The sequence below is a fragment of the Helicoverpa zea genome, chromosome 3 (genome assembly GCF_022581195.2).
Source record: "Helicoverpa zea isolate HzStark_Cry1AcR chromosome 3, ilHelZeax1.1, whole genome shotgun sequence".
Taxonomy (NCBI): Eukaryota; Metazoa; Arthropoda; class Insecta; order Lepidoptera; family Noctuidae; genus Helicoverpa; species Helicoverpa zea.
In genome coordinates this window covers 10,066,269-10,090,104 of record NC_061454.1, presented here as the reverse complement: position 1 = coordinate 10,090,104, position 23,836 = coordinate 10,066,269, and the positions used below count along the sequence as shown (strand labels likewise).

Below are 23,836 nucleotides of genomic sequence, written 5' to 3'. Positions count from 1 at the left end.
AACGAATCTCAAAAAATGAAACGTGTATGTGCGAAGAGCCATGGTGACGTCATATCGACAATTTCAGGAGTCAAGCATTAAAAAACGCAGCGGCACCAAAATTTGCGCATTCGAAAAGTTTGTCGGACTCATCGTAAGGAAGGCACTCACAGTCTTAAATGTATATGTATCAAAAAAAAATTTGTTCGCCGGCCTGGGGACTACCCTATGTACTCGTGATTGTGAAATAACTGGGTAGTTTTGTAGGGACAAGGGAGAAATCTCGGGCGGAAGCTAGTTCTAAATAAAATGACACATTATCATACATAATTATAGTTTATTTATGGGCTTAGTTAGACTCCAGTAAGTGGAATTTGACAACTTAATTAAGGTCAGCTTCTGCTAGACCTTGCTTAAAAATAACGTGTACCTCCTAACCTGCCATTTTTAGGACTATCACGGTAGAATTTTGTGATCTCAATCTATGCATACTGTATTCCGCCACTTAGGACCAACAAAACATATAAGGAGTGGTGTAGTGGCTTTTTTATTAACTTTTTTCGTTTAAATAAGCTTCCAGGCTAGACAAATGCAGCATCTCAAAGTTTATTTTCGTTTATTGCATTTATTAACCGAAAAGGCGATTGTTCTTTACTATTTAAAAAATATATTATAAAACAAAAGCCTTCCATTGCAAATAACCCAAAAACTACTAAACATTTTATACCATTCGTTTTTAGTACATAGTTGTTACTGTTAATGAAACTAGGTTTACAATAATTTTAAATATAACAATGCAGAGCCAGGGCTGGGCTAGGCTAGGGTTACTTAAGACTATTTTCTTAGATAACAGTGACAAAAAAATATTAAGGTATTCGTGAGTTAGTTTATAATAAATTGTAATAATGACAAACGAAATTATATTAAATAATAATAATTACAGTGAGCTCTACCTCCTAATAAAAACTATCCATCCTCGACACATATCGAAACCAGGTATATAACCTTATTATTATAATTTACACAATATGTATTACATTATCTGCTCACTCCATACCACTTTAATCCAAAAAGATTGACATTTCTTCTGAAACTACCTTTCCCTCACATCTTCAGATCAGTGTAAGCAGATAAGCAAATTTACTAGTCTATTCAAAGTCAAGTTACCTTATACAGTAATTTGTAAATCAGAGTACTTAAACGTAACGCATGAACACAATATTTTGGATTGAAAAACGATTTTTTTGTTTTGGCATACAATTCACTTTGAAAAGCGAACATAAAAGCAATTTACCATTTAGCTGACCTAACAGCTGTTACAAAAAAAAATCTATTGATGTGACTTCCAATTTGAAACTGATACATAACTGAAATTTTCTTTGCGCGAATATCCAACCCTATCTTTAATTACATGAAAAGTTGTATAAAATGCAGCTACTTTAAAAGAAATGCATAATTGCCTAGAAGAAAACTGATCATGCTTCTGTTCATGGCTAATTAAAGTTTTTGTGACAAGTAATATGCAGACACTTATATTCTGTACCATTTATGCAAGCTAAAATTAAATACATACTTAACATTGGTTGCTTGAACATCAATATTTTTGGAAAACTATACAAATTCATATAGTTTCATCCATTCTTAACAATTTTGTGTGCATTACAATAATGCATCTTAAGATAATGATGGAAGTATCTTTTTGTTATTAGTTGTATTCATCATCCTCGTCCATGGCAAAGTCGACGCCTGAATCAACAGCACATACTGGACTGAAATGCAGATAAAAGTACATTTTAGCATTGGAGCCTAGCATAACATTTTAACATTGATCTATTCAGATTGATTTTAAACAACACCAACCTCATTGCTCTACAAGTGAAGAACACGATCCGTTTTAACCTTCTGTTATAGAAGAAGTAGTTAAAGGCCCACAGGCAGCCTGGCTCGCCAAAAGGGTCGCTAGCAAGGTCCGGGTTGTAGCTGTATATGCGGCACTCGGGTAACACCACCTCTTCATCAACTGCAGTCCACAAAGACGGCCGGAGTTGGCGCCAGCGCGCCCCGCCCACCGCTGACAGAGATGCGTCCACTGCGCCTTGCACCCAGCTAAGTGATGGCTCCGCACTGAATTCACTGCTCTGTATAAATTAAATTATTTTACTGTGAGTTACTAAGGCATTGAAAATTGGCCTGCCGGCATTGGTTTTGACCAACATTTTTGCCGAAACCGAAACTCATTTCAGAAGTTGTAGTGCACACTCGCCTAACTTCGTTTCTCGCAGCAACATTCTGGGGAACCCTTGCGGCCATGTTCGGCAATTGTCGTACGACGTTTATCAACATAATTTAGCGAGTGTGTTTTCATAAAGGAGATTGGGCAAGAATGTATGAAGTCTGGTCCAAATGTCCACCACGAAATAGACCTATATAATCAAATAGTCCACTTAATTTAGAGTAACTTTTACTAAGAAAGTAAAAAAAAAACAATGCCAAAAAAAAGTTATAGCCAAAAATGTATTCTTAGTTTTCGGTAGTTTTTGTATGTTATCATTATAATTTTTTATTTTATTCCACTTCTATTTCCGTACTTTATCTAAAACTAAGATGAGTAAGACACGTTTGCATATAAACAGCCCATATTTTTGCCCGATGGATGTACGAATCACTAACCAATTGAGACGCCAGAAGTGCTTGAATATACTCAGCGGTTCCTGGTTCCAGCGGTAACTGGTGGTGTCTTCTTTTTAATAATGAACAATTCTATTTTGTCAGAAGTTACAGAAAGTACGAAAATCGAACATCACGAAAAGTAATTGGAAAAATGAAATTGAAAAAATCTGTAAAATGTTGTATTTGATTTTGCTATAACTTTTTCTGGCATTATATTTTTTTTTACTTTCATAACAAAAAATGTTCTACATTTAACGGGCTATCTAGCCATATAGGTCTCGTTCGTGGTGGACATTTGGACCGGAACCGCCCATTGTCCTTTAGAACCAACCAACACATAGTATTTAATGAAACAAATAGTGGTTTGTGATAAACAGTTTACTACAATATCATAATTTGAAAAAAAAAAGATAAATTTTTGATAAATGGTTCCATCTGCCTAAATGATGCCTCTTGACGATCTTGAGCTATAAAAATTATATTCTCAATTTCCATAATGCCCGAATTTACCTGAGTGGGCCACTTGACTCCCTAAGTGAGTAGCTTTCCTTGGAGACAACTGGCCCAGTCAATGAATTCGGGTGAATCCAGCCACAATATGTGACCAAAGTGGGGATATCGCCCTCGGGCGAGATGTCGCCCACCCCAACCTGTCTACAGCTATGGTTCTGGGCCTGAACCTTCATCATCCGAACTTAGGGTTTCAGATTGATTTGCTTTCTGGGAGTTTCTGGAATAGGGCTAATTAACTCCAGTGATTATTTCAGACTCAAGGTTCAAAAAAGAACTTGGGTCAGACATTCCCTCATAGATCAGAATAAGTATGAAAACTGTTTACATTCTTTTATTTTGTTAGTCTAAGACGTACAGGTGGTTGTTATCATAAAGCTCATGAATATTGATGAGTGTATACCCACACATAATTTTATTACCTTTGCCATTGAAAAATCATAATCTGGAAAAGCAGCATTCAATGTAGCAATCAAGTAAAACAGGGTTTTACGAGATATAGTGTCACAAAGCACCCCTTCCTCATCACCAGACAAACTTCGGCTGAAATTAAAATGTTTAATTTACAAAACATGATTATGGTGACACAGATTATGGTAATCAATTATTTTGTAGCATTTATGACAATTTTAATTTAAAACAGATTTACCTGTACATAACACTCTCTGGTGGTGATAATGCCTCAAGAGTTGTTTCTCCGATAGCTGTGAATCGCTTGTAAAAAGATTTCTCAGCCCCGGCCATCTTGCAGCTGTAGCTTTCCACACGGCCCTGGACGGCACTGTCGCCGTTCAAGATCGAGAGAGCTCTGCTCAATGCCTCTAAGCGGCCACTCTCTAGAAGTTTCATTTTCTCTATCTTTGTTGTTCTTTGTTTACCCACTCAAATTACTTGTAAAAAGCGGTGCACGTATAATAGTGTAGCACGGAACACTATTTCTGTACATAGCCGAGGGGTGTATGAATATTCCTTTTCTCTTTGAGTGTAGCAAATTTACACTCGGAATCAGTTTCGTCTTCTGTTCTTCTTCCGCGCTGATGGAATGCGGGAACATCACAAATAAGAAGAAAAAATAGATTTCCAAATTGCTGAACGGTAGCAAAGTATTTTTAGCTTGTTTTGCCCTAATACAAGGAGATCGCGTCACTTCACTTGCTGTCCCACAATAACGTATAGTATAAACACTTCACGAATTAGGCACAGTTACAGATCAATATCCATAGAAGACATGGTCACAAAAGAACAGAAACCCGAATATCACAATATATCCTAAACAAGAATGGTTTTAAGAAATTTGAAACTCTCAAAACTACAATTAACAAAAAGTTACGTACTCGGTACAACACAACACAATAGCGTAATACTTCAATCGTCTCAATGGCGTCCGAGCAGAAATCATAGACAACATAAACTCTCCAACTGAAAGGCGGCCCCTTGCCTCTGTGAGTAAAATTAGACGCCCTCTAGACGATCAATATTAAATTTTGCAGTTTTATGAAGATTGCGACATGATTTTAGCGACTCATTTTATTGCTCAATTAATAAAGGTTTAATCGAATTGCAGGTTTTACAATCAACGCAATGCAGCTGCAGTTACGTAAACGAGAAGAGCTTTTCAGTAGCGTATCACACAAATCCTTTTTTATAGGATTTAATGAAAAAATCGGGATTCTATCGCTGATGCTTTGCTAACTTTCTGTCCGTCCGTCTGTCACCAGGCTGTATCCCATGACCTATGAAAGTTAATAATTAAAGTTAATAAAAAAAACCCGGCAAGCCGAAGCTGCGGTGGTGAGCGTGAAAACCATCTGCGACGATAAGCTCGCATGGGACCGCCGGAGCCCCGCAGCGCCGGAGCCGTGACAGAAGTTATGCTTGCTGCATGTTGCATGCTTACTTCCATGCTGGGTCAATTAATATGGGATGTGTTATATTTTAAACAAAAAACTCAGTAGGTACGAGTTAAAAAATTAGAAGGTAAATAAATATTTTTATGATGTCATTTAATAGTATTTAAGAAGTTTACTGTTAGAATGCATGCTACAAAGGAGATGGCCAAAGGAGATGGCCAAAAAAACACCCAGAGTCGAATGAGTAATAAGAGGAAGTTTGAAAGTGGCGCCGGTAACAGAATAGATTTTTATATAAAGTAGTAGTTAGCTTATATATGTCACCGTAAGATTACAAACATCGTTAGATTACAATCTATCTCGAGAGATTGTAAACTGTCGAATTATTGTAAACCGTAACACCTGATTGCAATTTAACGCATTATTTTTCGCTATATTATAATCTATCGATGAGAAATTGTCAAATTGTCAACTGTCCGAAAGCTCTCCCTGATTGGTCAGTCTTTTTGTAAGATCGAGAGCGATGTAGAGCGGTCAAATTGTCAACTGGCGTAGAACGGAATGCATCTTGCGCGCTGATTGGTAGAACGTCAAAAAAGACAATGTTCTTTGCAACTCCCGGTGTCACAGCTCTTTGACGTGCAAAAATAAGTGACGGTTTAATTTTTTATAAAATCAAAAATTGTACTTAATTTTTAAGACTCAAATTACACACAATTAAAAATTGTATTAAAAATTGAAGTTAGTGACGAAAACGAATCGCTGCAAAACCGACTCCACGTAGTCTTGTCTGCCCTACCCCTAGAGTGCAATTCAAAACCGCGTAGGCGCGGAGGGGCGAGGCGGCCTGCGAGCTGAGGCGCAGGTAGTTTCAGCGCTCGCCGCCGCGGCTGAGGCTAGCCGGCTCTGCCGGCCAGCAAGCCGAAGCTGCGGTGGTGAGCGTGAAAACCATCTGCGACGATAAGCTCGCATGGGACCGCCGGAGCCCCCAGCGCCGGAGCCGTGACAGAAGTTATGCTTGCTGCATGTTGCATGCTTACTTCCATGCTGGGTCAATTAATATGGGATGTGTTATATTTTAAACAAAAAACTCAGTAGGTACGAGTTAAAAAATTAGAAGGTAAATAAATATTTTTATGATGTCATTTAATAGTATTTAAGAAGTTTACTGTTAGAATGCATGCTACAAATTTAGATGCAAAAAAATAACCATCATGCTGAGTTGTATTTAGAGTGGAAGATAACTCGTGGCTAAGATAGTATTATTTAGATGCTCGACGCTTTATTAATTGTGGCTGACTTAGTAATTTAGAAGGCAACATACATTTTTGGGGGCGAATAATGATATTAAAAAGAAGCCTGTTTAATTAGCACCCCTTTTATTTTATTTTTAAATATTAGTTTGTATTTGAAGACAAAATACCTAACTGTATTTTTATAAGAGTTATTTTTATATAAATTTAATACTTGAAGAATTTTTGAAGAGCATTTATTTTATTTAACTGACACCTCTATTTCATTCCTAACTCTACGGGAACTCCATGGGAACAGAACGGCTGGTCGTGATTGGTCGATCTTACAAAAAGACTGACCAATCAGAGAGAGCTTTCGGACAGTTGACAATTTGACAATTTCTCATCGATAGATTATAATATAGCGAAAAATAATGCGTTAAATTGCAATCAGATGTTACGGTTCACAATAATTCGACAGTTTACAATCTCTCGAGATAGATTGTAATCTAACGATGTTTGTAATCTTACGGTAACATATATATATATTTTTAATCAAAAGCACTACTTGCTTCTCATCCCACTTGTCATTGGCGGATCGTCGAAATTGACATCGACACGGATTGCCATATGCAAAAATAGAATAGAATAGACATTTCACAACTTGTGACGTTTGTTTGACATTGACAATATTAAAGTAAATGTTCATGTGCGCGAGTTAGTACTGCATAGATTATTTTTATTTCTTTTCAAAATAATCACGTAAAAGATGATTCCTTTATCAACATCTATTAAAAGTTTTCTTAAAACTAGCTGTACGAGATGTCTAAGATATCAAAATTATGGTAAGTAAGTATAAATCTATGTGTACCAATTAATTACATGAAAAGTAGTATTAACTTTAATTATAATTTACTAACTATAATTTTAAATGAAATCTTACTGCGACTGAAGTCCTATTATTACATAATCATTTTCAAGTAAATAATCATCATAATCTCTACCATTTAGATAGCAAAATATATGAAAGTGATTTTTACTTTACTTTGTAACCATTGCAGCCACACGGAAGAGATTTTATCGTGGCACAGGTATTTTACAAAGTGACAACAAATGGGAGATCACTTTAGACCATCGGCGTTTAAAAACACCCAATGGGAAAGTTTTAGCAGTAAGCAGTGAGCCCCTGGCTCGTGCCATTGCAGCTGAATGGGACGCCCAAACTGAAGTAATAGCACAACCTGTTATGCACTTGGTTAGTATTTTCTCAGATCATTTTCATTAAGTAGGTTCTCTGTAAATTGGCAATTATTTTAATAATAGAATGTAATACGCAGCAGTTCTACTCTCCTATAGCGTGTAAGAATTGTCCTGCATATAGTAATATTAATAATGAAAATGACATCAGCCATGGTGGCTGTTCTCATTCAAGATCAGCTGGCTGCACGTTTTTTGTAGTACAAAAAATCTGTGACTTAAATAGTCTGGCATTTTAATATAAGGAAATCCTGACACTAATATTTCCAAAATTTATTTAAAAAAAACTCAAAGAACATTATAATGTATTAATTAACATGTCCTTACTTTCTGTTTTTAGACTGCACTATGCAACATTGCTTTGGATAATCCTGGAAAATTGACTCCACATGATATTGCAATATATTTCCTAGAATATATTTCAACAGATACTCTTCTATTTTATTCAGAGGCAAGTACCTTATGATATAACACATCAGTTTTATAAATATACATACCTTGTACTATTCTTATATTCTACCTATGCTAGTGTAGAATATAAGAATGTAAGTATTAATATAAATAGTCACAGTCCCTATGTTGCATTTTAGCACATAGACTCGTGCCCTGTGGGGCTTCAAAATGTGTGTAGTGTATTGAGTTCTATGTCCTTATATTTTCCTTGAAGGAGGATGAAGAGTTACGGATGCTTCAAGAAAAAGAATGGGGTCCTATATTAGAATGGTTCCAGAAGAGATTTAATGTTACTCAAGAGGTATCAAGAGGTTTAGAACCCCCACCGGTAACAACAGAAACTAGAGCAGTTTTGGCAAGATACTTCTTATCCTATGATTTCGCCGCACTTAGTGGTCAGTATTTTTAATCCATTCACGCATAAGCTATGCATTGTGTGATATAAAATTATTTATTTACTATTATACTATTTCTTACACTGAAACCTATATCGATTTACAATTGTAAGAACTTTCACGACCATTGGATAATGGATGTAATATATTTATAACTTTCTAAAATTACATTGATACTTTCCAGAACTGGAAAGATTTGAGCCCGCATATTGGTGCCAGTTTTATTAGTAACCCATCCCCCACGACACTGATTGTTTTAAACATACAGCTTGGTCCTAACATGTATGTTAAAAAATACCTAACCAAACCAATATTACCCAGATAAATATCACGTTGAGAATGCTTAGGTATATACCTACTACAGGAGCTTATTTTACAAATTACGCTCTTACCGTCCAGGGGGCGGAGCCGCTGGCTCATCGTATACTCTTTTTAGGGTTCTGTACCCAAAGGGTAAAACGAGAACCTATTGTTTTCGCTCCTCTGCCCGCCCGTCCGTCCGTCCATCTGTCACCAGGCTGTATCTCATGAATCGTGATAGTTTGAGAGTTGAATTTTCACAGATGATGTATTTCTGTTGCCTGAAAACTAGAATAAAATGAATATTTTGGGGGGCTCCCATACAACAAACGTGATTTTTTTGCTCCTTTTTGCTCGATAGCGATTACGGCAACAGCTAGATGTTTGAAATTATCACAGAACATGGAATGTATTATAATTATGGTACGTTTTATAAATACTAAAACGGAACCCTACGTGCGCGACTCCGACTGGCACTTGCCGGTTTTTTGCTTTCCCGATTTTGCACTGGGTCCTATAGATATACTTTCTTAGCGCTTGTATTAACCTTTTCAAATATCTTGGGCTGAAACCAAACTAAACTCAGAAAAAGGTGATACAAGTAGCTTCATGGCTAAAAACTAATCTTCTTACGTTAAATACAAACAAGACCAACTACATATACTTCTCAATATATAAAAACGTTCAACCAGAACTTGAGTTCAACATAAAAATACATGAGTGTGGGAGTGCGGTTGATCATCACTGTAACTGTCCAGAAATCAATAAAGTTAACCAAGTCAAGTACTTAGGTATAACACTGGTCACTGGACCAAAGCCTGTCCTGGTATCCTCAAATCGAAAAAATCTCCGCGAGAATACGAAAATTTGATTGGATCTTTAAAACTTTACGACACATAGTCCCAAGGAGTGTATCTAGAAATCTTCTTAATGATGTATATATCTCGCTGGTTCAATCAGTGATCATCTATTGTATCCCCATTTGGGGAGGAGCCCGAAAAACACGTTTTCTTGACCTTGAAAGAGCGCAACGGACATTAATAAAAGTAATGTACTTCAAAAAAAGGACCTTTCCCACTTATGAGCTATACCGCAATTTATTATCAGTTAGTAAATTATATATCATACACTTAGTACTAAAAAAACATAAAACCATACCATTAACTTCCGATATATCAGCCAGAAGAAGGAAAAAACAATGTTGCCTGTATCCCTTCTGTAAAAACAGAATTCGCTAACATTCAGTACGACAAACGCTCATCTACCCTATGCAACAAAATAAATAAACAAATAGACATACATACCAAACATTTTAAAGAATGTAAATCTTTACTGACAAAATGGATTAACAATTTAAGCTATGATGAAGTGGAAAATCTTTTATTAAATGTAATGTGAACTACACACACACACACACTACACACACACACACACCACATACATACACACACACACCACTTACACACACACACACACACATATACCAAATATTAAAATTATCTAGTTTTAAGTTATTAATTAATTATTAAAATTGTAAGATATAAAAGAGCGGCGCCTCCTGGCACAGGCATCTATATGCTTAAAAGGAGACGCCACCCACTGTATAACACTGTTAAATCGTGTAATAACGAAATATTATTATAAAATTTTTGATTTTTTGAAATATGTCTGAACAGCAATGTCATTCGGCGTGGAAGCCTTGAAATCACCACTTCTAATGATAGCGTGTGTTGAGCGGCGACTGGAGCCAAAGCAAGCAGTTTTCTTAGCACGCCTTGAGGAAGAGTTTCAGGTGAGTTACAATTAAGGCTTATAAAATACAGTCAAGTAACATTCAGCGCAGAAACTGTTTAGGGTCAAGCAGGTGGCGGAAGTGCGTTTTCTAAAAGTAAAATAATAATGTCGGGATAATGTCGGGACTTAAATAGTTTTCAAATCGGTGCATTTGTTTCCGAGCCTTTGCTAACAAACAAAAAAATAATCTTTTTTGCATTATCGAATTTTACATTAGATACAACTGCCTAATCCTTGTCTCATTCATTCAATATATCCGAAACCTTTAAAAATTCGCTCTGAAGGCATAAAATCAGATGGTGTCGATTATTTGCAACCTAGTTTTGATAAAATTAAATGAACACTTTCCACGCCCGTAATGCTTTGTTTAAACAAAGCATCATGTACAGTTTCTCACACGAGGCTATTTAGGTAAAAAATATATTTTAATTTTTGTTATAGTTAAGGCGGTGGGGGCGCGTTCCGTGGGCTCATGAGTTAAATCAAGCGGAGCTGACTGCGCGTGTGGCCGCTTCTTTGTTAGTCATCCACAGCTCCGCCGAAAATCACTCGGCTAAGGCGAAAGCATCGCCTGAACAATTGAGTCAATAAATGAACATTATAAACCTAGCAGTTCCAATTTTTATTTTAGTTAGTCCTCAAAGGTAGCGAAAATAGAGAATAAAAAGTAAATAATGTACCTAAATAGAAATAATGCATTTATCATTGGTAAAACTTAAGGTACCTGTAAACTTAGTTTGGCTAGTATACTTAGTTGAATAAAAATCTGTAGATTTTTTTTTCAGTAGAAATGAAATTTTTGTTAATATAACTGATTAAATATCTACTAAATTGCTGTCTTATTCTTAACTAACCGACATTTTAGTTATCCTTTGTATCTTTGAACAAAGATATAGAACAGTACGACGAAAGCTAAAATAGGTGTGCCTTTTATTGGTACCTATGTATATTACGAATAAGAAGTCACAGGATGTGGGAAGTGTAACGTCCGTAAGTGCCTAACTAGAACAACCTATTCAATTAGGTACCTAAAGGTTACGACCCGCATAGATTGCCACTATTTATCGAATTGACTTTTCTATCTACAATCAAAGTTTAAGACAGTGCCAGGAAGTTCAACATGAAAAGAAGTGAGGTCGGAGCACCTTTAGTGCGAGAATGAAATGAAAATAGCAAAAACGAAGTCGCGAAGTTCCGCTAAATATAGCTGGGCGGGCGGTGCGCGGCGCAGTCGCAGCTAGCCGCCAGTGCCCGCGACCGACCTCGCTTTGTTCACAATAACTGCGCGATCTCTGTTGTTTATCCACTTAGTCCAGCATATTAAAGTTCGGCTCCTCTTGCTCACACAATCTATGTAACCGAATCATTTCATCCGTACCTAGCTAAATAGATGCGTATTTTTTTCAAGTCAGTTTCAGTGATTACGTCTTACGTACGATAAAAGGCTGAAATGAGGTTAATATGCTCCAGTTTACAGTAGGCGCAGAACTTGTTACTTCGATTCAATTTGCGAGCACGTAAGTACCCAGTTTGTCTCATTGGTGTTGATGCATACCCTAGCCTTAGTAACAATGATCTAACGTTGTCGATGTTCTCTAGATACATCCAGATAGCCGACTCTTCAAAACCTTACCTATGTGAATCAGATGAATAAATAAATGAGCAGAAAGGACGCGACCTCTTATAATTGGTACGTTGGTTTTTTTGTCATACCGGAATATTGATTTCAAATATGTAGCTAATGTAAGAAATAAAAGTTAACTTAATATACCTGTTATAAGTAATTTATGTAAAAAAGAAACGTATTTAGGTAGGTAGATTAATTCTTACGTCCTACACATGTTTATATAATTTTTTTGTAAACAAGGATTAGACTATATAATAGGCTCCAATAACCCGAAAGACTATTTTGAGAAGGTATACGCCCAAGCGGATCTGTTGTAAGTATTTTTTAATACATCTAGGCTGATTTAATAGACCTGGATTAGTCTTACTGACCCACCTTATGCTCGCATCTGGCTAACGTTTATTTTTATTTCCGAACGCATTTCATTCCAGGGGTGATGAACAACAACGTAGAGTTAGAGGGCCGCCCTCGTCCATTGTCTACAGGCCTTTGGACTTTATTTTCTTGGCTACGTCGTGACGACCGATCGGTTTCCAGCGAAAGCCTCTCCAGTGCTGGCTCTGACAGGACAGTAGCGAGCTTCGCATTCCTCACACCAGCACGTTATCAACCTGCAAAGGGACCACTTATAGTGCCCCCACCAGGTCCTCCAACAGACTCCTACAAAAAAAGAGTACACGATAGAAATTTGCGACGTCACCACGATCGTGATATAACTCTTCACCGCAAATACGGTTTATATAAGAGTGAAGGAACTTGTGGCTACGACGCTTTTAGTTTGCCGCCTGCGCGAAGGGTCAGCGGTGATTCCAATCGATGGGATCGGGACCGAAGAGCTACAAGTGAGTGTTATCAACGTCGATTAGCACACGTTCCCGGTAAAAGGCGCGCGCCTTTGCCTCCTGTCATTGCATCTCCTACGGGCACGTCGTCTTTATCACGTCGCTATAATAGAAAACGACCTGCCCCTCAACCACCTCTCAGGATTTTGGAAAAGAAGAAAGACGATCCAAAAGACGTCGTGGATAGCTCTCCTGGTCAAATGAGTTCTCAAGCATTTCAAGACAAATCCAAAATAAAGAACACTGACTCAACAATGGGTTGTAAATCTGAAAAGTATAGCAAGAAAGATGCAAGTATTAAAGATCATAAAGTTAAACCCGAAAAAAGTTTCTTGAAACAAATGTTTGATAGTAAAAAAAGAAATTCATACATAGATACTTCTGCTGTTAAAGTTCTTCCCAGTATTAGTGAGTTAGATAAACAAGCTGCTGAATTAATCGAAACATGCAAATTAAAAACTCCAGAGCAAAACAATAATGTCACGTTCAACAAGTTAGGTTCTCAAAGTTCTAATCAGACTGATACTTGGTTTTGTTTGCGTTGTTTACGAAAATATGACCCGACGGTAGTTACGTGCGCTTATTGCGTGTCTAAAGGAATACTTCATGCTTCTGAAATTGGGAAAAACAACAAAGAACAAACGGCTCCATCTTCCAGTAATTACACGCAAACAGACAAAAACCTTGCACCTAACAAAAATAATGACGCTGAAGACAAACAAAAGCTTAAAGAAATGTTGAAAGAAATGAAAGATTCGCTTCCCAAGCGACCAAAACATGAGTTTAGTAATAAGAAGCCGAAACCTGTTGTAACAAAACCCTTAAACTATTCTTCGGAAACTCCTACTCTTCGAGTCGGATCCACAATGCAAGATGAAGAAAAAAAATCTGAAGCTTCGTCGAATAATGATTTAAAAACTGTACCAAACATCAATCAAATGACCAAAAAACATAATTCTGTACATACATCTCCACAATCAGCGTTAGTAGCGCAAGTGGTATCGGCATATCAGAAAAATGTGAATAACCATCTGAACCTGGGAATAAAGCTTACTACTGAAAATGGAATTGTTGCACAAACAAAAAATGATAACATTCTTCAAAAACAATCACAAGACATAAAACTATTGCATACCCCTTTAAAAATATCGTCGCTTTTGAATCCAATGTATGTACCCAAGAATAATGATTTGAGTAAACCGCAGTCGACAAATATAAAAATAAAAGATTCTAGTGTTGCAACTTCATCTGCTCATATTGAACCTGGCCCTTCGACCTCACAGGCAAATGTATCGCTCGTAACAACTGAAAACCAAGCTAAAAAAAGTGATGAGAAAGGCACGAAAACAGGTCCTACGATACAAAACGATAAATCTCGTATGGTGCCCACAAGACCAAAAAAACTCATAGAAGCAAATGTACCGCGTCTAATAGAGTCTCCACCAGTAATAAGAGAAGGACCGTTAACGAATGTTATGAATGCAAATAATAATCAGCATTCAAGACGAAGAGATTTAATTAACCAACTTGAAAAATCGATAGCACAAGGGGACGAAAGAGCTGCAGCAGAGGCAGCTGCAAAATTAGCGCAACTAAGATTATCTTGTTCAGTACTATCATTTTCATCTCAAATATTATCTCAGGCATCTTCATCATCAACAAATAACGAAGAGATCACGCGAATCAAAGATGAGAAAAGTAAAGAAGTGCCTACTTTAATTGAAACTGATAAAATACCAATAAAAAATGAATTAACACAGCCAAAAGTAGTAAAACCAACATCAATACCAAAAGCGTCAGTCAGCAATGAACGTAACTCTAGTGGCATATTACCGAAGGAGGGCGCAGAACTTGTCAAAACAGAGAAATCGAAGCAACCTGCTGTACAGATGATAAAAGATGACACAGCATCGATCAAAAAGGATGTCAAAGAGGAAACTAACAAAATCGACAATTTAATCACGTAAGTATTGTTATTCTTTTATAAAAGTATTGTGCAATTGCAGTGCTCACATGTGAAAAATGAAACGTTATTTTATTTTAGAATAGCAGTACTGGTAGAGGATCGAGAAGCAACGAGAGGGCCGGTACATCTTCGTGTAAGCAGACTCGCACATATGCGAGACCTGCGACGAGAAGCGGAGACCTCACTCGGCTTAGCAGCCAATCTGCAAAGGTGGATCGTTGGTCGTGTGCTGTGTGTTAATGATGACACGTCCATAGCATCGCTCGCGGGCCCCGACTTCAGTGCCCCATTTTATTTATGTGTAGTAGAATCAGGTACATATTGAATGGATTTTTACAACTTTATTTTATCTAAGAATCGTCAAATACGTAATATGGCATTTTTTATAAGTATTTTTATCTACATGCGAGTGTATCCTAATCGCTAGATTTTTATTTTTTATTCTCCAACTGTCCCGTCGAAACTGTTAAATACCGTTCCTCCATAAATGGGCCATCGAAAATTGAAAAAAAAAAGAAAACATATATCGGACTCGTAGTTCCTGAGATAACGCATGCAAGCAAACTTTAAAAGGTATGGGATTATATTTTTTTATTACAATTCCATTTCAGAAACGAAACAAGAGTCAAACGCTCAAAAGAACAATGAAACGCCCAGAAATGGTGCTAGCGACAATCAAGTAGAGACCCGCAATGTGTATATAGAACTGGTGCAACTAGAGCAACAAGCGCTTGTTCCTAATGCAGAAAACTTTGAATGTGGAGTTTGTATGGTAGAGTACCCTCCGGGTCAAGGTGTAGTGTTGCGCGAATGCGTACATATTTTCTGCAGAGATTGTTTATCCGATGTAGTCCGTTATTGTGAAGAACCAGATGTCCCTTGCCCAGCTATGGGTTGTCGAGGAATGCTGCAAGAGAGAGAAATTCGCGCTCTAGTATCGCCACAAGATTACGAGCGCTGGCTGGCGCGAGGTTTAGCTGCGGCTGAAAGCGGAACTAGAAACGCCTTCCACTGTCGTACTCGTGATTGTAAAGGATGGGCCCTTTGCGATCCAGGCGTCCAGCGATTTCCCTGCCCCGTGTGCAAATGCATAAACTGTGTGCCCTGCCAGGTACCTATTTGAATATGTTATACAAATACTTTTTTCCACGGTTTCACCCACATCCCGTGGGAACTTCTGATCTTCCCCGGGTAAGGTATAGCCTATGTTCACCGGGGATAATGTAGTTTCCCAACCGTGATTTTTAAAAATGGTCAAGTAGTTTCGGAGCCTATTTATGTCAAACAAACAATCAATTTTTTCCTCTTTATAATATTAGAGACTAGTGTAGATAAAGTTTAAACCTATTTCTGAAATGTTAGTAGAGCATTAACAAAATCTTAAAAAGGGTTTCGAAAGCAGACCTACCTTAGTAATGGGCGTCCACGGCCGATTTCGGCCACGGCGGCTGTTCTCATTTAAGGAGATCAGCCAGCTGCGCAGGACATATTACAGTGCACGAGTATTTAACACCTACCTTAACAGCAGGTACGTAGGTCTGCTTAGTCACCTTAATTAAGGCATCGTTCAGACCAAACGTATTGTCGGCCGCTGACTGTGAGCGCGCGTTACGCAGTTTATTGCTTTTCCATATATATTGAAATTGTCGTTCACACCGAACCGACTATACGCTATTACGTCGTCTGTTGTCGCTGACTCTCAGTGGCCGATTATTTTACTACGCGACTATGCACGGCGGACGCGGATTGGCTACGCGGACGCAGTTGCCGAATAGCGCCGCTCCGCCGCGCGCCTCGGCCGCAATACACTCGAGAAACAAACTTCAATGAGGACAGACGTGACACGTGACACCTCGCGATGTTCGACACCGAAAAGTTTATTGCAGAAGTACATTCTAGAGAATGTATTTGGAATGCGAATTCAGAAGAATTTAGTGATAGAACCTTACGAAGATGCGCTTGGGAAGACATAGCATCTGTTATGTATGAAGATTGGGGGGTTCAAATACTGAGCTCTTTTATGTGTAGAATAGTCAGCCGCTCAGCGTACGCATCTAGTGTGAACCTACACGAGCCTATTCTTTTGTTCACACATGTAGCGCATCGTACGCTATAGCTTATTGTCGGCTTGGTGAGTACGCGTACTGCAGATTGAGTCGACGTTCACACTGGGGCAGACAGTGAGTATACTCACAGTCAGCGGCGGACAATACGTTTGGTGTGAACAATCCCTTAACATAGAACATATTTTTTATGCCTGAATAGTTATAAGTGCTTTATGGGGGTTCTCCTGTAAAGGTGGAAATGTTTGTTATTTAGTCGGTGTTTTTATAGATAAAAAGTTTTGATTATTCATTCCACCTATAGGAGAAACAAAAAGATTTTACTTTTTTCTTTCAGGCTATTCACGATGGGGAAACATGTGAACAGCATCGCGCTAACCTTAAGCAGGCCTCAAGTAAGAACACAGTTACAAACGAAACAGATGATGGAACACGTACATTACTGAATTCTTTAATCAGGAAGGGGGAAGCTCTAGAGTGCCCTGAATGCAGTGCTATTATCACGAAGAAATGGGGATGTGACTGGGTGAAGTGTTCTGCGTGTAAAACGGAGATCTGTTGGGTGACCCGCGGGCGACGCTGGGGGCCGGGTGGCAAAGGAGACACTAGTGCTGGTTGCCGCTGTGGAGTTGACGGAAAACGTTGCCATCCATCTTGCGGATATTGTCATTAGAACTTCTTAGTCGCTGGCTTCGTCAAGATATCTGAATATAATGAATTAAGTGAAAAGATTGTGATTTGAGTAATCTTATTATTGCTTTCATTGTGTATTTTGAGTCATTATAGACCAGGGTAGATCCCTTTTGGATAAAAATAACTTATAGTAAGACGATACCCATTGGACAGCGAAGAAAATACGAGAAACATTTACGGGCAAATTGAGATCAGGGCATGGGAAGGGGGAGATTAAGGAAAAACTATTTAGGTACTAAGATTTCTGGCAAAATGATAAGTTTAACAGAAAGAGTCAAATGGAAAATATGTAGTAAAAAGAGCTCCACAACTTGTTAACTTTATTATTTACTTATTAATACTTCTTTTTCTTATATTTTTTGTGATATTCTCTTTCTTTTGTAATGGGTTTCATCATACTATAAATTAATGTCGTTTTTTGCAATTTTCAAAGGCAAAGGCTGAGCTGGCCTATTAATGTTATACCCTTTGCAGTTGCAGAACTTGGGTACTATCTCAGCTCCTAATTATACTGTATATAATTAGGAGCTTTATACTGTAATAGAGCAATGTATAATTTATACATATAAAAAAATTTAGTTATGATAGAGAATATTTATTAATCTGTGTAGAAAAACAAAGTAATATTTATTTACCATGTAGTTACTTTTTTTAATGAAAAATTCTAACTATATAACCTGCATTGCGTGATTTCCTTTTTTCAGAGACTTCAAAACTAGAGGCGAATCTCAATTCAAACATTTTTATTTCTTTGTTACCAACTATTTTTTGAGAAAGCCTTGACCAATTTGAAATTTTTTATATGCAAAAGTATCAAGTCAGGATATAATGGTGGAAATCCAGGGAAAAATGTAGGCATGCATTTGGTAAAAACTTGACATGAATGTGTTTTTCATCATTTATCATGTTTTTAAGTATGTTTGATATCTGACCCCATTTTCATAAACTGGATGATTCTCATTACCTTTTCCCTTCTAACCAAAATGATAGCATTTATTATTATAAAAGATTTCATAATAAAAATACTGAAATAAAGTACATTATTATTTTAAAATAGTTAAATATCTGATGTGTAAACTAAACTGTAAACAACTAAACTGTAAATGGATTTGATTTTTACAACTATATTGTTTCGAGTTAATTTCTTTGCCTGCAAAGCATACAAATGCGGCTTGTATTTTTTCAATATTTCGTGAAATGTGTGACAAAGATTTGTTGATGATTCAGTAGATATCATAGAATTTTTCATGGTGTTTAACAATACACTTCATCAACTTTGAATAACAAAAACATACTCGCTTAAAACTTATTTTAATTGTTGAAGAACATTACCTCATACATACTAGTCAGGGTTGGTTACAGCTCTCATGATATAATCAGACATTCATAAACATGTATTACAATTGATGTTATGCTTTTAGTATAAATTGATGACTATTCGGAGCATAACTTACAGATTTAACTAACCACCTAGAATCCTGAACGGTATAATGCTTTTATCACAAGTGAGTAACACACATACAATAAAATGTCACTTGAAGTGATAATTTCACTCAATGAGACAACACATCACTGCACTTATTTAATAACGACGCATTCCTGGAGGACCACGGCCTCCAGGCCCGCCTCTGCCCATTCCTGGAGGAGCTCCCATCATGCCAGGCGGCGGTCCACCCATCATTGGTCCTCCGCGCATTTGGGGAGGTGCTGATAATTGCCCTCTAGAACCTGGTGCCATATGTTGTTGTGAAGGACCACCAACGCCTCTAGCCGGCCCTTGTAAGCCAGGTGGTGCTCCCGCCGGCCCAGCCCCTCGGCCTGCTGCGCGACCACCGCCAGGGCCTCCAATAGCACCGGGTATGGGCACCCGAGGCAAACCCTCTTCTGGCGGCGGCGGGCCTTCAATAGTTAAGGACACTATATTTTCACCGCGTAGTAATACAAATCCTAATGTTCTTTTTTCTTCTCTATCTGCAGTTTTGCTGTTTTTGGACTTAATTTTTCTGAATTCTTCACAGTCTCCCAAAATTAAGTTCATGTGTTTATCGAAAGCTTTGAAGGTCCCAATAAATGTTCGTGAATCTTGTAGTATTACCCTAACTCTATAGTTGATATGCTGTTGCATTTTATTATTCTTTCCGATCGTCTGGAAGGCAAACATAACCAATGTTATTATTTATATCCGATTGTTTTGATATTCAAACAGGACTGATGCATTTTATGATTTGGATTTTACAACAAAGTACAATTATGTATATACATTATCATAAGTTGTTTTTCTGTACCAGGATAGCTTGATAACGAAATTTATACATAGGCAATTGGACGAATCAAAATTTATAAGAACGTCAAACATAAAAATAACAAGTTTTTAACAAATTTTATAAATCCATTTATATGAAGATATGTTAACATACCATTTTGGAAGTTGGATTTTCAGCAAAATTTTAGATTTAACTCTTCCCGGTATTTTCTCCTGATAACTTCCCAAAATGACAGACAGAAGCAAAGCAAAACAAGAAAGCCATAAACCAAAAAGCCGGCGATGCCAGCCGAGCCACAGATTATGCGTCCGCGTCCAATTCAAAATTCAACGTGTTGAGTCTATGGTCAGAAAAATTTAAGGAGGAGCTCGTGATCAAAGTAAGGTCCCTTCTAGACAATCGATTGAATGCGTAATCGAATTGTGCTTTAATTTATCGCAGAGGGTACAAATAAAGGAATAACAAGAAATACCGAAAACTGTGCAATGATGTTTAGCTACAAAATTTCTAATGAGGAATTTCTATTCTTTTTAATTATTTTCGTAGCTGCTGGCTAGATGGCGCTCGTGATCATGGTACGCTTAAACGCACACAAACAGGGGCCCGATTCTCCTAATTTTACTTAAGCGACATACGATTCACGTTCGACTCGGTTCGACTGAGATCCAATCCCGACTCGATTACGGTTGAAGCGTATGTGGCATTCCGCTATTTTTTCTTTGAAATAAACGTTTTTATCCTTTTCTGTCATTCAATAATGAATCATTTTGCTGCAAATGATTTACGATTGCAATATGATTGTAGAGCAAAATACCGTAAAGACCAAAATCACGAAAATAGCAGACCAATCGCAAACCAATCGAATGTCGTTGGAATACGATTGGTCTTATATTGGTAGCAGAATGCCTGATATGGTTAAAACTGCTATTGCGATCATATTGCGATTCGATTTCTATTCGATTTTGACATTATTAAATTAGGAGAATCGGGCCCCAGGACTGATAATTAACAGCCAAACAACGACCCGTTTGAAGTACGGAGGCAAGGAAGTAGAGTACGGAGAAGTACGGAGGAAGAGGAAGGCCATCTGTGCAGTGTGTATGTTACGGGCATTCACGAAAAAGTTAGTATTACCTGTGGCAAGATATGTTGCAAACACCATAAGATTGTCGAAGACCTGTGTTCGGGGTCTGTTTAAGGACTGCCAAACTCCTCTCGGAAGATCGTGTCCAGGAGGGAGACGCTCCAAGAGCGGGACAAACGGAGAGGGCAGTGAACTCCTCGACTGCCACAGATCCCGTCTGGCTAGAGAGGCCTCACCATCAACAGGGGCCCGATTCTCCTAAGTTAATAATGTCAAAATCGAATAGAAATCGAATCGCAATATGATCGCAATAGCAGTTTTAACCATATCGGGCATTCTGCTACTAATAAAAGACCAATCGTATTCGATTGACATTTGATTGGTGTGCGATTGGTCTGCTATTTTGGTAATTTTGGTGTATACGGTAGTTTGCTGTACAATCATTTTGCAATCGTAAATCATTTGCACACAGACAGAAAAGGATAAAAACGTTTATTTCAAAGAAAAAATAGCGGAATGCCACATACGCTTCAATCGTAATCGAGTCGGGATCGGATCTCAGTCGAATCGAGTCGAACGTCAATCGAATGTTGCTTAAGTAAAATTAGGAGAATCGGGCCCCAGGAGCAACGATTCTGTAAAAACCCCTGCGGCTTTTAAGCCGCTGTGGCACAGGGGTGTAATAGTGCATGGGGCGTCGTTGGTCTGTGTCGAGTTTGGCTCTCTCGATGCCAGGAGCTACGCTTCTGCGAACATCTGGTCGGGCAATGCCGGCCAGAGGGTACAGCATTTGTAACGGGGTCGGCTTGAGGCAGCCAGTTATAATGCGACACGTTTCAGTCAGTGCTACATCCACATGCCCGGCGTGAGCGGAACGACTCCACACGGGGCATGCATATTCGCCCGCGGAGTAGCAGTGCCAGGCCAGTGGTTCGCAGCACCGTTGGCGAGGCTCCCCAGGTCGTGCTCGTCAGCCTTCGCAACAGGTTGTTTCGGGAGGCACAGTAGGTACAACGCCAACTATAGTTTTTGAAAACTTTTTTTAATTCTCTAAAAAAACTCCTATTGCAGAATATTTTTATTGTAATAATTACACGGTATTATTGCAGATCCAGGGGCCGCTTGACAGCGGCGCGGATCTATCGATCATAGTTATAAGCAACTCTTGGTGCGGTCGGTCCGTGGATGGGTGACCATCTTGTTATAATGAGTTCTTACGTGTTTATTATGTCAGCATTTTATAAGCGGTTGTTTCGGTCGTGTCAAAGTTAAAGGTGCCGCCGCAAGACTGGCGATGTTGCCTATTGTATTTTAAGTTCAACGGGGTTCATGACCTTACTTCTTCCCGTATCCGGATAAAACATAGCCTATGTTACTCTAGAATGTGCAGTTACCCAAAACTAAAACAATTTTACAAATCGGTTCGCTAGTTTTGGAGCCTTTAGGGTGGCTACAAGCAAACAAACAAAAAAGGTTTCCTCTGTATAATATTAGTAATTAATTTAATATAATGTGCCACCCGTATTCGGTGATAAATGCAACACACCTAATAATAATTGTTTCTTACTAAAAATAATACGATAACTTTTCTATTTTTCGACTGTTTTTTTTGAGTATTAGTGACTGTCAGTTTTCAAGAGAGAATTTCAGTTGCTTGTTAATGACTGACTCATAAATGGTGTTCTAATTCTCCCATTTTTTCTTCTACTTACTTTGTTTGAAAAATTCACTTTTTTACTTTTGCCTATTAATTTTTTTTCTTTGTTCTAATCGACATATTATATTAACCAGTAAAATAACGTGTTTGATTTAATGTGATTAGGTACGAAACACCCGATACAAAAACCGCCCAAGTGCGAGTCGGCCTCGCGAACGAAGGGTTTCGCACCATTATATATGAAACGTGCAAAATAATTACATTTGCTTTATGGGGGTCTCCTAATATACCACTTGATGAAAGTGTACGCTGCGCCGTGCTGTACCGCGCAACGTCACGTTGTCCACTTCAAAGCAAATCGACAGTTTGCTGTTTTCGCGCAGCTCCACCGCGCCGCTTGTCGTTCGCATCCAGGGGCCCGATTCTCCTAATTTTACTTAAGCGACATACGATTCACGTTCGACTGAGATCCAATCCCGACTCGATTACGGTTGAAGCGTATGTGGCATTCCGCTATTTTTTCTTTGAAATAAACGTTTTTATCCTTTTCTGTCATTCAATAATGAATCATTTTGTCTGCAAATGATTTACGATTACAATATGATTGTAGAGCAAAATACCGTAAAGACCAAAATCACGAAAATAGCAGACCAATCGCAAACCAATCGAATGTCGTTGGAATACGATTGGTCGATTGTTAGCAGAATGCCAGGGGCCCGATTCTCCTAAGTTAATAATGTCAAAATCGAATAGAAATCGAATCGCAATATGATCGCAATAGCAGTTTTAACCATATCGGGCATTCTGCTACTAATAAAAGACCAATCGTATTCGATTGACATTTGATTGGTGTGCGATTGGTCTGCTATTTTGGTAATTTTGGTCTATACGGTAGTTTGCTGTACACTCATTTTGCAATCGTAAATCATTTGCAGACAAAATGATTCATTATTGAATGACAGAAAAGGATAAAAACGTTTATTTCAAAGAAAAAATAGCGGAATGCCACATACGCTTCAATCGTAATCGAGTCGGGATTGGATATCAATCGAATCGAGTCGAACGTGAATCGTATGTCGCTTAAGTAAAATTAGGAGAATCGGGCCCCTGATATGGTTAAAACTGCTATTGCGATCATATTGCGATTCGATTTTAACATTATTAAATTAGGAGAATCGGGCCCCAGATCGCTCGCTTACG

The 23,836-nt window shown here is 38.0% G+C and overlaps 4 protein-coding genes across 4 annotated transcripts; 2 read left to right on the top strand and 2 right to left on the bottom strand.

Moving 5' to 3' along the window:
- Window positions 1–296: 296 nt before the first annotated feature.
- On the bottom strand, window positions 297–4,557 carry LOC124646068 (repressor of RNA polymerase III transcription MAF1 homolog). Its single transcript, XM_047186099.1, has 4 exons — window positions 3,809–4,557; window positions 3,582–3,702; window positions 1,840–2,117; window positions 297–1,748 (listed from the first exon to the last, which is right to left on the bottom strand). Exons 1-4 carry the CDS (start codon window positions 4,006–4,008, stop codon window positions 1,685–1,687), a joined length of 663 nt encoding a protein of 220 aa, XP_047042055.1. The 5' UTR covers window positions 4,009–4,557; the 3' UTR covers window positions 297–1,684.
- A 2,365-nt stretch (window positions 4,558–6,922) lies between these two features.
- On the top strand, window positions 6,923–11,049 carry LOC124645655 (ATP synthase mitochondrial F1 complex assembly factor 2). Its single transcript, XM_047185483.1, has 6 exons — window positions 6,923–7,086; window positions 7,303–7,496; window positions 7,839–7,949; window positions 8,166–8,346; window positions 10,323–10,438; window positions 10,882–11,049. Exons 1-6 carry the CDS (start codon window positions 7,011–7,013, stop codon window positions 11,029–11,031), a joined length of 828 nt encoding a protein of 275 aa, XP_047041439.1. The 5' UTR covers window positions 6,923–7,010; the 3' UTR covers window positions 11,032–11,049.
- A 566-nt stretch (window positions 11,050–11,615) lies between these two features.
- Window positions 11,616–17,667, top strand: LOC124645654. The gene is made up of 6 exons (XM_047185482.1): window positions 11,616–11,957; window positions 12,040–12,130; window positions 12,499–14,872; window positions 14,954–15,189; window positions 15,487–15,986; window positions 17,276–17,667. The coding sequence occupies exons 3-6, from the start codon at window positions 12,504–12,506 to the stop codon at window positions 17,609–17,611; spliced, it is 3,441 nt and encodes a 1,146-aa protein (XP_047041438.1). The 5' UTR covers window positions 11,616–11,957; window positions 12,040–12,130; window positions 12,499–12,503; the 3' UTR covers window positions 17,612–17,667.
- A 1,258-nt stretch (window positions 17,668–18,925) lies between these two features.
- LOC124645653 (small nuclear ribonucleoprotein-associated protein B) lies at window positions 18,926–20,207 on the bottom strand. Its single transcript, XM_047185480.1, has 2 exons — window positions 20,049–20,207; window positions 18,926–19,777 (listed from the first exon to the last, which is right to left on the bottom strand). Exons 1-2 carry the CDS (start codon window positions 20,049–20,051, stop codon window positions 19,214–19,216), a joined length of 567 nt encoding a protein of 188 aa, XP_047041436.1. The 5' UTR covers window positions 20,052–20,207; the 3' UTR covers window positions 18,926–19,213.
- Window positions 20,208–23,836: the final 3,629 nt, after the last annotated feature.